The sequence below is a fragment of the Echinops telfairi genome, unplaced genomic scaffold, assembly GCF_000313985.2.
Source record: "Echinops telfairi isolate 266 unplaced genomic scaffold, ASM31398v2 ScPeMD7_7458;HRSCAF=8496, whole genome shotgun sequence".
Taxonomy (NCBI): domain Eukaryota; kingdom Metazoa; phylum Chordata; class Mammalia; order Afrosoricida; family Tenrecidae; genus Echinops; species Echinops telfairi.
In genome coordinates this window covers 44,829,403-44,842,579 of record NW_022111358.1, presented here as the reverse complement: position 1 = coordinate 44,842,579, position 13,177 = coordinate 44,829,403, and the positions used below count along the sequence as shown (strand labels likewise).

Here is a 13,177-nt window from a genome sequence, read left to right as displayed (position 1 = left end):
TAATGGTGACTAAAGGGTGTTTTTTCATGTCCTCTATGCTCTAACTATGAAAATATTTGATTTACAAATAAGGAATCCTACTTCACAGAATTTCATTTATCACGGTAGGGTCTAGAACCGATTAACCGCGATAAACGAGGGTTCACTGTATACCATCACGCTCTCTCACACATACTCTCTCCCTCACATACACACTCTCACACAAATATGCACCCTCACTCTCAAATGCTCACCTGCATGCTTACCTCCTCACATTCATGCATATTTACTCTCTCACACATGTGTATATATAAACTCAGGTCCACACACATTTTTTTCTCTCTCTGTCTCTCACACACGCACATTCACACTCACACACACAGCCAGTCTCACATACACACACATCCCGCATACTTACACATAATCATATAACTCACAAGTATATATACACTCACCTTCATTGGCATACACACATCTACACTCTCACTCGTCTATACACACTTTCTGCCACACCCTCACTGCTTCACCATCATACATCTTTTCTCTTTCATATGTATATACACACTCACATATTTACAGACTCCCTCACACAGCCACTTTCACACACACACATCCTTCATACACACCCACTCATACTAACTCACACAAGTACAGACATGGCCACCTGAATTTACACACATACGGACACACACATGCACTCACACATATACATTCATTCCCACACTCACACACATACCCTCACCTACACATACATAATACTCTCTAACACATCTTCACCTCTTCCCACGCAGACATATTGACTATCTCACCCACACTCACACACACACACACACACACTCACAGTCACATCCATACTCACTCTCAAATACACACTCTCCCATACACACACCTTCATTTCAGACCCTCAGATGTACACTCACACACGTGCACTCATCCCACACACACATCACACACACACTCACACACACAGCCTCTCTCATACACACATGCACCCACACACTCACACATATTCACACGCATACTGACTCTCACACAATTACATGCATACTCACATGCATTCACAGGCACACACCTATACTCACAAACACACACACACTTGCCCATACATGCTCACACAAACAGTCTCACACACACACTCTCTCTCACACGCCTTCTACATTCTCACACATGCTTGCTTGAGCACACACACACACACACACACACACATGCTCACACACACTCTCACACCCTTCAGGTCTGACTGCTGCCATCACAGGACCTCTTGAGTCCCAGTCCCTCCACCCGTCCCCCTTCTCCATTTTCCAGTTTCTGCTTCAAAACTTCCATGTCTGGGGTTCTTTTGGGGGTGCCTCCTGCATCCCTGTTTGGCTGGGAGCCAGCTGCCTAATTCACATACCCTTGTGGAGTCCAGTCCCCTTCCCTGTCCCCCCACCACAGCCCATCTGCCCCCCAGGACCACCCTCCTCTCCATGGGGACAACACTTGGCTTAGCTGCTGTGAGCGCCAGCAAGGCTCAGACTCTGCACCAAGACTGTACTTGGCCTGTGGCCACCTCCCCCTGCCCGGAGCTTGGCCTTCTCAGAGCAAGGAGGCCTCAGGGAGGGAAGCATGGGGTGTAAAGAGCATGGGGCAATTGTCCCCTTGTCCCTCGTGTGGGCAGGAAAGAGGGACAGCCCTGGCGAGTGGACTGCAGCCAGATCTGAGCAGACCGCATGCTCATGTGTTTACTCTCTTCACCCCATCGCACCCCATTAGCAACGCCAGGTGGCTTCCCCTGCCTCGGTTTCCTCATCTGCAGATGGCCCTGGCAGATATGGCGGGGCCGGTTCTAGACCACTGCCACGGCAAGGCCAGTATCGCATCCACGTGAGCCTCGCCCACGGCCACGTCTCCCAGTGTCTGAGTTGCACCGACGGTGCCACGCTGCTGTCTGCGACGTGTGTGACAGAGAGCAGGGCAGAGTTTGAGACACGGTGGGCATGGCCAACACAGGACACGCAGAGCCAAAGGGGCCACACACTGCCCAGAAAATGGCCCTGGAAGCTTGGCCAGACCCGGGGCTGCCTGAAACCTTGCCCCGCTTGTGATAAATGTGAAGGGAGGGATTTCCAGAAGCTGGTGGGAAAACTCTGCCATCTTCCGATTCCGTTCTCCTGGGAACTTTGGGCAACTCCCTCGTGCCCGCAAAGAGCACAGAGGTGAGCGGGTCAGCAGGGACGCCCTCCAGCCCACGGCTGGCTGAGAGGGTGAAGCACGTGAGCGGAGTGGACGGCACAAGCACTGACCAAGGGACCGGGTACTGTGTGCAACATGGTACGGATGAAAGGCCAGGGACACCCCTGAACATAGGCAATGGCCCCCAGGCAACAGACACCTCCAAGTCTCGGCACCACTTGGTGGCCTCAGGTCAAAGTCCCGGAGGTGCCAGCACCCTTCTCTCTGGCTGCCTACCCTTGCTACGGGCGGCCAGGTAAAATGGAGGAGGACACGGGGTGGCATTTGAATGGTGTTATCACACGCGTGTGCCCCACATCACTTGGGCTGGGTTCCTTTGGTGCTGGCCTATCTGGAATCCGGCCCTGACTAGGGCCCTGCCCGTGGTTGGCCGCCTGGCGCCCAGTGCAGTACCTTCAGCAGCCGGGTCAGCTTGCTGTCCCTGTAGTTGATGTACTTGTTGCTGCTCTTGTCACTCAGCGCGTTGATGCAGTTGCCCAGGGCCAGCAGGGAGCGGTTGATGTGGGCGCCCTCCTTCATGCGCTGCCCCCGGTTCTGCGTCTAGATGGGCCGTGATGTCACCGCAGGCTCATGGGCTGAGGGGAGGTCCCCCCAGCCACCATCCCCCATGTCCTGGGTGATTCCAGGGTAAGATCCCCCCCCACTCCCCGCCCGCCCCTGGGGGCTTTGAAATATGCGGGGCCATCAGAGGGTTTTGATGAAGTCCAGGGTGCTGCGCAGAGTGTAGTCTGAGGGCTCCCAAGGGTGGGGTGGTGGGTGCCTGGGTCTCTGTCTGCCCCTTGCCCCTGGACTGGCCTTAGACACAGCAGCAGCACTGTGCCTGGAGGGAGGGAGAGGCTGTGGTCCATGTGTGGGGCCTCCCAAACAGCTCAGCAGGGTGGCCAGCACCCCACAGACCCAGCACTCTAGACTGCACGGCCAGGAGGGAGCAGGCGTGTGTGTGTGTGTGTGTGTGTGTGTGTGTGTGTGTGTGTCAGGTAGACGGACAGAGTTTAAGAGTCTGTGTGCATGTGTGAGAATGAGCGTGAGTGAGCGAGTGTGTATGAGTGAGTGTGTAGGCTCTGTGTGGGGGCGTGGGTCCCCCGCACGGTGTGCAAGGGCGTGTGACAGTGGGAGCTGAGAGTGTGAGGATGTGAAGGAGTGTGTGTGACATGTGAGAACACACGTGACTGCGGGTTCTGAGTGTGGGAGGGAGCACGTGAGCGTATGCATGTGTGTCACTGCCCACAGTACCGCCCGCCCCCCCCGCCCCTCCCCCTCCATGAAGGGTCTCGCCCCAGCCTGTGTGCAGGGACCAGCTGGCACCCAGGCTGCAGCCCAGTCCCACCCGCCCTGTTCTATGTGACCCCCTGGGCCTCAGTGCGAGAGGCCTGTATCTCACACCCCCAGCCTCACAGCCAGGCAAGCAGGGCCAAATGCAGGGCCAAGTGCTGGGGAAATGGGTGGCATGGACCCTCCCCTCTCCAGGATCATGTCCCAACAAGACCCGGCAGGGTGTGTGGGTCTCTCTCTCCTATCACAGTCTTCCTACTCCCCTACATTCCCTCCTCAGCCCTGAGGCCACCAACCTGCCCACCCACTCCCCCTGGAGCCCCTGTCCCCACCTGGGAGCCCAGTTTACCTGGGAGGCCACCATTCTGTCCTACTCTTCAACCTCCATTGCCACCTGGCAGCCCACTTACCTGGGAGACCATTATCCTCTCCTCTCCTCCCCCTGGGCCTCCCCCCTGCAGCCCCACCTGGGAGCCTGCTTGATTGCCTGGGAGGCATCATCCTGCCCCCTCACCCGGCCTCCCCTTGAGCCCCCCTGCCCTCTGCCAGACCCACCTGGGAGGCCCGCTCAGAACCCGCCAGGTCAATCATGAAGAGGCGGCCCTGCCGCACTTCCTGCAGGATGTTCTTGATGCGGCTGCGCTGACGCACAGCCACCTGCAGCACGGCGTGGGAGCGGGACGAGGTCTGGTTGGCGGCCGTGGGCTCCTGTGTCCTCTGCCGGTTCCCCTTCATTAGCAGCTGCATAATCTGGGTGGCGGGGGGTGGAAGGTGGTGGTGGTGGTTGATGCTTGGGGACTTGTGGAGTGTCCCTCTGGGACCAGGGGGTCCTGCATCCAAGAGGTGGCTAGGGTCTGGGGAGGTCCCTGAAGTTCCGAACCCCAGGGGTCTCTGTGTGTAAGTGGGGAGGCTGAGTTACAAGCCCACTCCCTGACCCGGGTCTGTGCCATCCACTCAGGACTCACTGCTGCCCCCTCAATGGTGAGCACCCCTGTCGCCTGTCCCCGTGCATCAATCAGTTCACCTCTTTGGCGTTGATGGTGGACACCTCGGTGATTCCAGCCACCTGGATCACTCCTTTGGAATCCTCCCGCAGTTCCAGGTACCCCAGGGCGGGGTTCAGTAGGTCCCGGATCATCTCATTGTAGATCTGAAGGGATGAGGGACAGAGCGGGTCTCCCAGCCTGCCCAGCAGGGAGGCAGAATCAGATCATATTTCCTGAGAACCCCAGATGGGGCAGCCCTTCCTTTCTGAGGTGGGCGTGGGGCTTCAGCGTCCACAGGGATGCCAGGCCGCCTGAGCTGAGCACACAAATTCCATCACCACCAGGGGGAGAGGTTTGGCAGACAGACACTGGGATTGGGGGCTCAGCTTCAAACGGGGTCTTCTCAGTTCACGGAAAGCGGATGGGAATGAAACAAGAACAATGGAAATTTGCAAACTACGAGCCAGCCAGGATGATGCAGGACTGGGAACCGGTGGTCACCTCCCGGGAGAACTCAGCCTCCCTCGTAGCCAATAAGGGCGGCGCAGGGATTGCGTGGCAACAATCTCTTGATCGGCGGAATCTGAAATGCCGGTGCCCGGCTCAAAGGTGGCTGCCTTGGATACCGCATTGGATGCATGTGCTGTCTCCACAGGCCTGGCCAGTCTCCTCTCCTGAATCAGGCTCGTGAAAGGACTCGCTCGACTTTTTCCAAAGCTCATTGCAGTACTTTCCCCCATCCTGGCTATCTTCTCTTCCCCCCAAATTGTGGGGTCTCCCTTGATTCAGCTTCCATTGGCCATGCCTGAGCCAGTTCAAATGGGTTCAAAACACACACACACACACACACACACACACACACACACACACGCACACACGCACACACCAGGATCTGGCCTACAGCAGGAACATCCTGGCCAGGTGGGGGCGTGGGGGATGGGGGGCTTCAAAGGCCATGTTAGGGATTGAATATTGTCTTCTCAAAACCTCTATGCCCGGGGCTACAATCCCCCGAGGGAACAGTGGTCTGCTACGTTAGTGAGGCAGGTCTAGCTAAGGGTTTCCGAGAGTCAATCTTGTTTTCCATGTGAGATAAAATGAGCTGGCAGAGAGGCGCTAACACACTTGGAGCGTGCCAAGGTGCGCAGCTAGAGAAGAGAGGAAGCCACCCTCTAGCCTCCTACACTAGGGGAGAGACGTCCCTTCCTTCCAGCCGACGGTGTCCGATACAAAAATAATAATTTATCAAGGGTTCATGAGGGTGGGAGGCTGGGGGAGGGAGGAAAACACGAGGAGCTGATCCCACGGGCTCAAGTAGAAAGAAAATGTTCTGAAAAGGATGATGGCAACGTACGTGCCAATGTGCTTGACACGATGGATGGGTGGATTGTTATAAGAGCTGTAAGAGCCCCCAATAACAGGATTTTTTGAAATTCCTTCCTTCCTCTTTCTTTATTCCTTCCTTTCCCCCACGTTTGAAATGAACTTGTATGTCACAAAACACTCCAAGTTCACTTCACTTTGACTTCTCCTCCCTTTTTTTTGAGCCGCTCAGACCAGGGATTAGGTCTGCGGGGTAAGAAGTCTGGAGGCATTTTTATTTTGTATTTTAAGGCTGTGTGCCTTGTCTCTCAATTCTGTTTTCTTCTAAATTTGGGCTTTGAAAGAAGCATCTTGTCCTTGGTTACACGGCCCATCTCGACACATGCGGTCAGCAGTAGCATCCCCGTCCACGTCTGGGGCAGGTTCCACAATCTTCTGTCCGCTTGAGTGAAGGGGTGGAGCCTGTCAACCAGGTCGTAGCCAATGGTGCTTGTGTGGGCGTGGCCTTCTCCTGAGCATTCTGGGAACTCCTGTCTTCTCTGGAGGTGGGACACACACTCTCCTTGCAAGACATTCCTGTTGACAAGCCACATGGAGCTACACTGATGGAGCCAGAGCCCTGGAGCTGGAGGAGCCACGTGGAGACCCACCAGCGCTGAGATGCTTCCATTGCCACCGAATGCACAAGACTTCCCACCCACTGGCCTGTGAGCGTCCTGCATTCAGTGTCATTGCATGTGCTGCGTGAGGCTGAAGAGGAATTTATAAACTGGTATCGAATATATAGGCTAATATTGGACTTATGGACTTGATCTGGACTGGGCTCGTATGTTTTCTTAATATATAATTGCTCTTTATATAAAGCTCGTTCTTATACACATATGAGTGTCTATGAGTTTGTTTCTCTAGTCCACCCGGACTCACACAATGTCCCATAAATGTGGCTCTTTTTCTCCCTCCATCCTCCTCCCCTGCTCTGTAATTTCCCCTCTCTGCTCCCGCCTCACCCCTGGGCTCCTCCCAGTCTTCCACGTCTTACCTTTTTGTAAAAGCCCTGCTTCTTTTTCTTGGTTCTTCCTCGTAATCATGGTGTTGTTAAATATTTATCTTTGTCAGATTGACTCAGTTTGCCAAGGATAATGTCTCTCACTTGCTCCATGCCACGCAATGTGTAAGAGTGCTGTCACTGATTTTATGGATCATAATATTCCATCAGATGAGTGGAGAGGTAAGTTGCTGTCTGTCGAAGCCACCATGGGCGGTGTTTCTGTGACTGCCCCACCTGGTGGCTAGGCCGGCCAACTCTGCCCGTTGCTAGGCCCTCCGGTCAGGCCCTCCTTGCTAGCTGAGTCCACACACCTGCTCACCTACCTCACAACCTCCTCCCTCCCAGGAGATTATCACCTGGGAGACCATCAGAGGGAGGCGGGCTCTGGCTCTTTGCCTTCTGACCTCTCACATACCTGCCCACTACTGCCTGGGGCTGTACTCCCAAAGGCAGGGGCCAAGGGCCCCAGGCTATATGTGTCTGTCCATAGGTATGTGTATGTTGTGGGTATATGTATATGTTGTATATTGTGTGTACTTGCATGTGTGTGTGCACGTGTATGTTGTGTTTTACATGTGCATGTGCGCGTGTTTGCATGTACATGCATATATGTACATGTGTATGTTGATATATGTACGTGTGCACGTGTATGTTGTATGTGTGCGTGCATGTGTTTGTGCGCGCACACGTATGTATATGTGTATACGCACGTGTGTATGTTGTGTGTGCACGTGTGTATATTTATATGTGTATGTGCACATGTATGTGCATGTATGTGTGCGGGGGCCCAGGCATGTGTGAGGTGCTTGAGGGGGCGGGGCGGGGCGGGGTGGGCAGGTAAGGAACGGGACTGTGGGGACTGGATGGGGACAGCAGGGTGGGCTTCATTGTTCTGAGCTCCTCCAAGGCTGCATTTGAATCTCTGCTCCCCCAATTCCTGTGCGACGTTGACCTGGCCCTGGGTTTGGACACCCAGAGTGCAGGAGGGCAGCGGCTGAGGAGGGGTTGGGATGGGAGGCTCACCTCCAGGTAGGACATGGACACCTCGTACTCCATGTCGCTGCTGGTCTCCTCAATGGCGCGGAAGAGGTCATTGAGCGTGCGGACGTAAATGCCCGGCTCGTGGTCAGTACCCAGCATGGTGTAGGTCTTCCCGCAGCCTGAGCATGGAGAGGATGAGGGGGTGACTGGAGTGAGGGGCAGGGGGCTCAGGGCTGGATTTACTTGGCTCCAGCTAGCTCTGAGTGGCCTCTTTCCCACTGGGGGGGACCCCAGGTGTGGCCTGCCTCACAGGCCGGCCTCTCACCAGTAGGTCCGTAGGCAAAGACGGTGGCATTGTAGCCCGAGATGACCCCCTCGATGAGGCTCTTGGTGGTGGCCTGGTACACCATCTCCTGCAGGAAGAGGGCAGTCAGTGGCTGGGAGGCGCCCACGGCACAGCCAGCCCCCACCAGGGAGCAGGGCTGCGGAGTGGGGGTGGGGAGGTGTCTCTGGTTTCACCCCAGGGGGATGTCAACTTGAAACAGAGCTCAGGATACCCGAGATGCTGTCCCCAGGGCTGCCTCCTGGCCTCCAGCCCGGGACGCATCGCATCTGCTCCTGGGAGCGTCCTGCAGATGGGCAAGATGGGGGTCCCCTGGGTGTCAGCTTCCTGCCACTGGGCCCCACCGGTCCCCTCTGTGTACCCTGTAGAGGTGTCCTCACAGGGAGCGAGCAGGTGTATGCAGGCAGGGGGCGGGGCTAATGTGTCCACACAGGGAGCAGGTGTGTGCAGGCAGGGGGCAGGGCTAATGTGTCCACACAGGGAGCAGGTGTGTGCAGGCCGGGAGTGGGGCTAATGTGTCCACACAGGGAGCAGGTGTGTGCAGGCAGGGGGCAGGGCTAATGTGTCCACACAGGGAGCGGGTGTGTGCAGGCAGGGGCTGGGATGTCCACTGGGTCAGGTGTGTCCATGCAGGGCCAGTGTGTGACCACGCAGGGGCCGGTGTGTCCACCCTGGAGCTGGGTGTATATACGGGCACATAGGGGCAAAGCTAAAGGGGCTGCACTGCACAGAGCCAGTGGGCCATGGGCAAAGCCCCTGCTGCCCAAACCCCCTCCAGAGCAGGCATCTTGCCTTGAGGGGCTCCCGTGCGTCCCCAGCGCAGGCCCGCCCTCACCTGGGTGGCAGTGAAGTCGAAGGCCACATCAAACAGGTAGGACTTCTCTCGGGAGCGGTGGGCCCGCAGGGTGTCATCGGCATCCTCCATGGGGTCCATGAGAACGACCATCTACAAAGACCGTGGTTGGGGGGGATGTGGAGCGGACACTTGGCCTTCATAAAGCCCCTGCATAGGCACGCCCACCTCCCACCAGGATCAGCCAAAAGCCGGGAGGCCCAGGAGCTTAGAAAGTCACATCCCTGGTCTCCAGGACGCTGGGCAGGTCAGGCTCTCTGAGCATGAGGTCAAGCAGTTGGCCTCTGGTGCCTAAAGAGTGGCGGGGCTGTGAAACAGGAAGGCCCTTGGTGAGATGCGGGGACTGTGGCTGCAGCACTAGGCTGTGTGTCTCCTTCTGTGGTGCACCGGGCCACTGTGGGTCTGAGCTGACCTGGCAGGACCTGACAGCCTCACCTTTGAATGCCTTCCATGTGGCAGTCCAAGGAGGATACCATGAAGGGTGCCCTCGGGTCGGTTCTGACCCATGGTGACCCCATGCACAACAGAACGAAGCACTGCCTGGTCCTGCGCCGTCCTCACAACTGCCCCGGTGCCTGAGCCCACTGCCGCAGCCTCCGTGTCCATCCATCTCCCCAAGGGCCCTCCGCTTTTCCCTGCCCCGCCACTTGACCAAGCAGGATGGCCTTCTCCAGGGAACGGGCTCTCCTGATAGCATGTCCAACGTGTGGGAGATGAAGTCTTGCCATCCTTGCCTCTAAGGAGCTCTGACCTCACTTCTTCCAGGACAGATCTGCTTGTTGTTCAGCCGTCCACGGACTTTCAGTATTCTTCTCCAGCACCACGATCCCAGAGCATCCATTCTTCTTTGACCTTCCTTATTCAGTGTCCAACTGTCGCATGCACGCGAGAACGCCATGGCGTGGGTCAGGAGCGCCTCAGTCCTCAAAGTAATAACCTTGCTCTTCAAGGGTACTATCGGAGTGTCCACATCGATCCAGGGGCAGCGAGCATCCTCTAAACGCAGGGCCACACCGCCTCCACAGGGAGGAGCCACGGACCTGCCCACCCACACCACCACAGCCCCCACCACTGTGGTCAAGTCAGTTGCAACTCATATCCACCTTGCAGGACAGAGTGGACCTTTCATCCACATGGACGGGAGCAGACGGCCACACGGTGGGTCTGAATCTCTAGTCCAACACGTAATCGGCCACACCACCACGGTCCCTGGTTTCCTTTCTTCTGGATGAGGATATCAGGGCCCCACATAGCAACCAGCCCAGCATCACCCACGTGGAGGGAGCAAGACTCCAGGGCTCCCTCACTCCCTCCTGACAGCAGGGGCCATGTGCAACTCTGCCCACCCTGCCCCAGCCCTCCAAGACTGAGGGCACCCTGTGCAGAGAAGCCTTTGACATGTAGGTGCTGAATCAGTGCATGGTTGGCGTGGCCACCATAGTCCCTGTCAAAGAGGGTTTTGTTTACCTCCCCATCTGTCCAGCCAGCCCCAACCTCCAGAACGGCAGCCCCCATGCCTGCCCACACAATGGAGCCCTTGTGCCCCTCAGCCAGGTGAGCTGGGGTGGAGCCCGGGGCGCAGGGAGGTGACTGCGCAGGCAGCCTAGGAGACCAGCACAGGGACTTCAGGTCAGTCCTCCCGTCGGCTGAGTGCCCCCTGACACCCACCATCTAGTGGGGAGCAGGTCCTTTTCAGAACCAGGCAAGTGCTGGGTCACGGTGGCAAGAGGGCCCAGTGCCTGCAAGTCCATCCCAACTCATGGAGACCCTGTGTGCCACGTGACCTGCCTGCTCCACAGGGCTGTGGGGGCTGCATGTGAGCTTTGGAAAGCAGGTTACCAGGCTTCTCCACCTAGGTGTCTTCGGATGGATTTGAACAGTCCACCTTTCTATTAGTGGTCGAGCTTCTCGCCGTCTTGGGAACCCTCTCTCGGGTGGCAGCAGGTTGGCATCGACTTGATGGCAATGGGTGTGATGCCTGCTGCAGGAATTCCCCACAGCAAGGGCCGGAGAGCTCAGGCGTGTGTCCAGAGGTGAACCTGTCTCAACCTCTCTCTGAGCCCGTGCAGTTCCTCATGCTACAAGGTTCCACTCTCTCTTCTAAGGCTTGGTCCTCCTGCCTTGGGTCGCCCGGGCATGATGGCTCCCTGTCACCGTGGGGGGCCTTCGTGGGAGGCCAGCAGAGGGCTCGAAGCTTGTGTGGGAAAAGGGATGACAGTCTGTTTCCGTAAAGATAACACCCTAGGAACCCGGAGGGGCAGTCTCCTGACACAACTTGGAACCCACTCACCCTCACGCCATAGCAACAGTGCTGTGGTCGTCACATCATTGCTGTCAACGGGAGGGGATGAAGAGTGAAGGGGTGGAGTTTAACCTGTCAATCAGCTCACGGCTTGATGACCTCATTTGGAGGTCCTAAGGAGATAAATAGCTCGCTGGAGGCAGAACACACGCTCACTTCCTGGGAGACATACTGGTTGATAAGACACATGGAGCTATGCTAGAGCCCTGGAGCTTGAGGAGCCACGTGGAGACCCCCGTCAGCACTGCGATGCCTCTACTGCCACTGGATCCACAAGACCTTCCACCCACTGGCCTGTGATCTGACTGCACTTGGTGCCATTGCATGTGTTTCGTGAGTCTGCAGAGGACTTTATAGATTAGTATCAGACATAAGGGCTAATATCAGACGTATGGACTTGATCCGGACTGGGCTGGGATGTTTTCTCAATATTCAACTGCTCTTGTATATGAAGCTCTTTCTTATATGCACACGAGTCTCCCTGGATTTGTTTCTCTCGTCTACCCAGACTAACACAAGGGCTTCCTCGCGGTCCCTGGGGTGCCACAGATTTGCACCAGACCGACTGTAAAGGCTGATGGTGCAAGGCCACTGGGCAGCATCACAGAAGTCCTGGCAAGTCCAGTCAAGAATGCTTCACGGACCTGTTCTGCTCTGGGCCGCCACTGCCTTGTCGTGAGGTGGTGTGGTGTCGGCTCCGACCCAAAGCGACCCAGTGTAGGCCAGAACCAAACAGTGCCTGAGCCGGCGCCCCCTCACCATAGTTCCTGTGCTGGAGCCTGTTGCTGCCGCCACTGTGTCCATCCCTATCCTTGAGGGTCTTCCTCTACTTGGGTGTCCTCGCTGGCACCGTCATTCAAATGCATCGCTTCTTCTATGGTCTTCCTGATTCGCTGTCCAACTTTCCCATGCACCTCAAGCGATGGACTATACCACGGCTGGGGTCAGCTGCACCTTAGCTCTCAAAGTGACATCCTTGCTTTTCAGCACCTTAGAGCTGTCTTGAGCAGTAGGTTTGCCCAGTGCAATGCATCATGGGATCTCTTGACTGCTGCTCCCATGAGCAGTGATGGCGGATCCAAGCAAGGCAGACATTCCTTACTATGGTCTTTTCGCCATTTATCATGCTGCCTCATTAGCTAGAATGGGAGGGAAGACCAGTGTGCCGGAATATATGGGTCCCAACCTGCCTGCAGGACACTGAGGGCCCTGAAGCCCTGGAGGACGGCAGGGTGACCTAAAAGGTATCCCGGGGCTGTGCTTCTCAAAGGGTCTGCAGGTGTGCTAATCAGCATCAGCTGGGGTGTTGCTGTGAGGGCTGGGTGCCCTCCACTCAGTCCTGACTCCTGGCAACCCTATGTGTAGAAAGAAACAGAAAGAAACATCGCCCAAGCCCGTGCCACCCTTACCGAGGGTGCTTATAAAATGTAGGTTGGCCAGCACCAACCCAAACTAACAGACTTGGAACCTCTGGGAGAACCCCCCTCCCATAGAAAAGCAAACTCCTGTTAACAAACCCAGGGACAAGGGAACAACAAGTGATCCAAATCGGTGGTGAGGAGGGTGTAGGAGGCCTGGTAGGGTGTGATCAAGGGTAATGTAACCAAGAGAAATTACTGAAACCTAAATGAAGACTGAGCATGATAGTGGGACAAGAGGGAAGTCAAAGGATTTAGAAGAAAGAGCTAGGAGGTAAGGGCATTTATAGAGGTCTAAATACAGGCATGTACATATGCAAATATATTTATATATGAGGATAGGGAAATAGATCTATGTGCATATATTTATAGGTTTAGTATTAAAGTAGCAGATGGACATTGGGCCTCCACTCAAGTACTCCCTCAATGCAAGAATA

General features: G+C 56.0%; 1 protein-coding gene across 1 annotated transcript in view; it reads right to left on the bottom strand.

Annotated features, from left to right (window-relative positions):
• KIF19 (kinesin family member 19) overlaps positions 1–13,177 on the bottom strand; it is a 32,808-nt gene that overhangs the window by 9,102 nt on the left and 10,529 nt on the right. Inside the window, exons 3-8 of the mRNA XM_004709318.2 lie at positions 9,003–9,113; positions 8,150–8,237; positions 7,867–8,003; positions 4,511–4,636; positions 4,042–4,236; positions 2,608–2,754 (exon numbers count right to left, since the gene is read on the bottom strand). Of these exons, the coding sequence (XP_004709375.1) occupies positions 2,608–2,754; positions 4,042–4,236; positions 4,511–4,636; positions 7,867–8,003; positions 8,150–8,237; positions 9,003–9,113 (804 nt within the window). The remainder of the gene's footprint in view (positions 1–2,607; positions 2,755–4,041; positions 4,237–4,510; positions 4,637–7,866; positions 8,004–8,149; positions 8,238–9,002; positions 9,114–13,177) is intronic.